General features: G+C 44.2%; 1 protein-coding gene across 1 annotated transcript in view; it reads left to right on the forward strand.

The window, feature by feature from the left end:
• Positions 1-2620, forward strand: part of IL23R (interleukin 23 receptor) — a 40234-nt gene that overhangs the window by 16723 nt on the left and 20891 nt on the right. Inside the window, exons 9-10 of the mRNA XM_025212882.1 lie at positions 1321-1406; positions 1814-2015. Coding sequence (XP_025068667.1) covers positions 1321-1406; positions 1814-2015 — 288 coding nt within the window. The remainder of the gene's footprint in view (positions 1-1320; positions 1407-1813; positions 2016-2620) is intronic.

The following is a 2620-nucleotide window of genomic DNA, read 5'->3' on the forward strand; positions in this document are numbered from 1 at the left end:
CCAACTCCAAACAATCAGTTATAGATAGGACTTGTGTTGTGCCTTGAAGACAGTCATTGAGAGTTGGGGGAAAGTGGGAACATATGGTGCCTGTACACATCACAGGGTTTAATCTTCATTAAATTAAATCGGTTTATAAAATTTAAACTTGTTTCTTTTGGAGTATCACATCAGTGTTTGCTCACACTAGGTTTTCAAACAAATTAAGCCTGGTCCTCAGCCAGCACCTCAAGAGAGTGGGACGGTCCCATGCTGCCCCTATCCCAGCCTGGGACTCCCCATCCCATGCCCTACTATGCAGTTGTGGGAGCAGTAAGCTCGCATATGGCACAAGAAAAAAAAAGCGGAAGCAATTCAAAGGGGTGAACTACAAAAAAAGTCACAGTACCATCTAGTGGACAAAGGGGCTCATTACATGTCTTTGAGTGCCTTTGTGTTTGCATGCAATGAATCTGTGGATGCAACGCTTTCATTTGCAGCGAGCCAAACTAAACTACGTCCAAGGAGTTTTAGTTTAATGCACCAGAAATACTTTTAAAGCATCTGGAAAACCTGCACATGCAAATAGTCATGCCATTGCAGCACAAGAAAGGGCAAAAAACGTGGCATGTGCAAACACCCATAAAAATCAAGAGTGAAGGTGACCAAACTTATTATCTCAAGGACCAGTAATAGGTGTAGATGCAGCAGCATAAGGCTCTGCATAGGTGGTAAAACCTGCCTATGGCTGTGGCCTATACTCAGGTGGTTAGCCCATCCTGAGCTTGGTGTTGCCATGGTGACACTGTTTCTGGTACCTGAGCTATGTAATTTAAAGTATGCTTGGGTGCAAAGTTTCCTGTGGTAGGGAGCACTGTATAGCAGGAGCCTTTGGTCAAAAATTTCTTGATTCATGGCTTTGTCCCAACTAAATCTAGACAGCATGGGCTCACTGTAACTGCCAGCCTGTGGCACACAGATGGAGAGACAGTGATCTACAGATTTAGTTTGTGAAAGGATTATAAAATTAGTAACAGAGTAATCAGTAAAATACAAGAGTTGTTTCCTTTGACATTGTGGCAAACCTTTATGCCAACAGGTCTCTGGTGCCAGGTAATTTCTTCCTTGCTGTTTTAAGAAATTACACTAACCCTGCTCAGTTGTACTTAATTATTAGAAATACATAGCTGCTATGTATGATACACCATCCTGAGAACTCCCCCAAAAGGGCAGTTGTCATTATGAAGCTGAATAAAGTCACGTAGCAAACCATACCTGTGCTTTGTTAATTCAAATACTGTTGGCAAAATCTTGTATTCCATTAATGTACTTTGAATGCAGCCCCTGCTAATGTACCTGTGGATGTGTGGAGACTAGTGGGTCCAGTATATGCAAATGGGAGCAGAGAAGTGACAGTCTTGATAAAGGTAATGCCATTTTCCTTCATAAGTCACCTGACATTAGAGTGTCTGAGAATAAGGCACACAGAGATTGTATTTGGGTAGGTCTAGAAAGCAGAAGGTGTGCTGCATGTGCTCTGTATTCTACAGGATTAAGTTTATTTAAGGAAAGAATGAGGTTGAAGATGAGGAGAGATTTGTTTAATGTTAAGGAAAAATTTGTCTGTGTCTATTCTTTCAGAGAAATTATTCAGGGACATTCTTCAGGCTAAGTAGGTGACTTTTCAGACATTTCTCAATTAATAATTCTGGTGGCTCAGTAACAATTTTCCTAGGAATTCTGTGAGTGTGATTGATTGAAATGAAGAAAGCAATCCCCCCCAGCAGCAATCACATCCTACTTCTGTAAGAACATTTACTTTCATTGTTTTCAGCCTCTTGTTCCAAAAGATGCCAGAGGAAGAATTCTGGGATACACAGTGTACTACAAGCACCAGGGAGAAAGGTTTAACTTATGTAACACATCAGAAACCAAATGCAAAGTCCTGGTATCTGCTGAGGTGCATACTCTCCATGTGACGGCATACAATTCAAAGGGGAGTTCAAAACCAGCCAATATCACTGCTGATTATCAAGGTAAGATTATCAATTTAGCATCTGTAGCTTTCACTGAAAACATCTTCTCCAGATCTCTGTAAAGCAGGAAAATACCTTTGTGAAATTCTGCTCCCATCACTTCTTTTTATAAAGGGTGCCTACAGAAGTTAGGGCCGTGCTCTAACTCATGGCGCTTTACAGAAAGTGCCATGAGTTAGGCCCACCTTCCAACCCAAGAGATGTTTGTGTGTTGGGGGAGAGGGTGCAGTAGCATGCCTGTGCCAGCCCTAGCCAGCCTCCAAAGAGGTTGCCAAACCACCCCTTTCCCCAGCCCTGCCTACCCCCCCGCTCTGGGGTTGTCAGTGCGGGAGGGAGGGGAGGAGCCTGGTATCACAGAACTGCCAGCTGCTTTGAACTTTCTGCATTTTCAAGCTTTCTGCATGAAGGAGCTAGAGATGGCGGGGGGAGGTAGAACAGAGCCCCCTTGCCTCACAGCCCCTCAGCTATGTCAGCTATGGTATTGGGGGGAACTGGGCTGGGCCCATAAGGCAAGGGGGCTTCTTTCCACCCTGCACCATCAACTCTGGCCATTCAAAGCAGCTGGCAGCTTCATGCTGCCACTGTCAAGAGGCCTGGCTGGGGGC

The sequence above is a fragment of the Alligator sinensis genome, unplaced genomic scaffold (genome assembly GCF_000455745.1).
Source record: "Alligator sinensis unplaced genomic scaffold, ASM45574v1 scaffold1339_1, whole genome shotgun sequence".
Lineage (NCBI taxonomy): Eukaryota > Metazoa > Chordata > Crocodylia > Alligatoridae > Alligator > Alligator sinensis.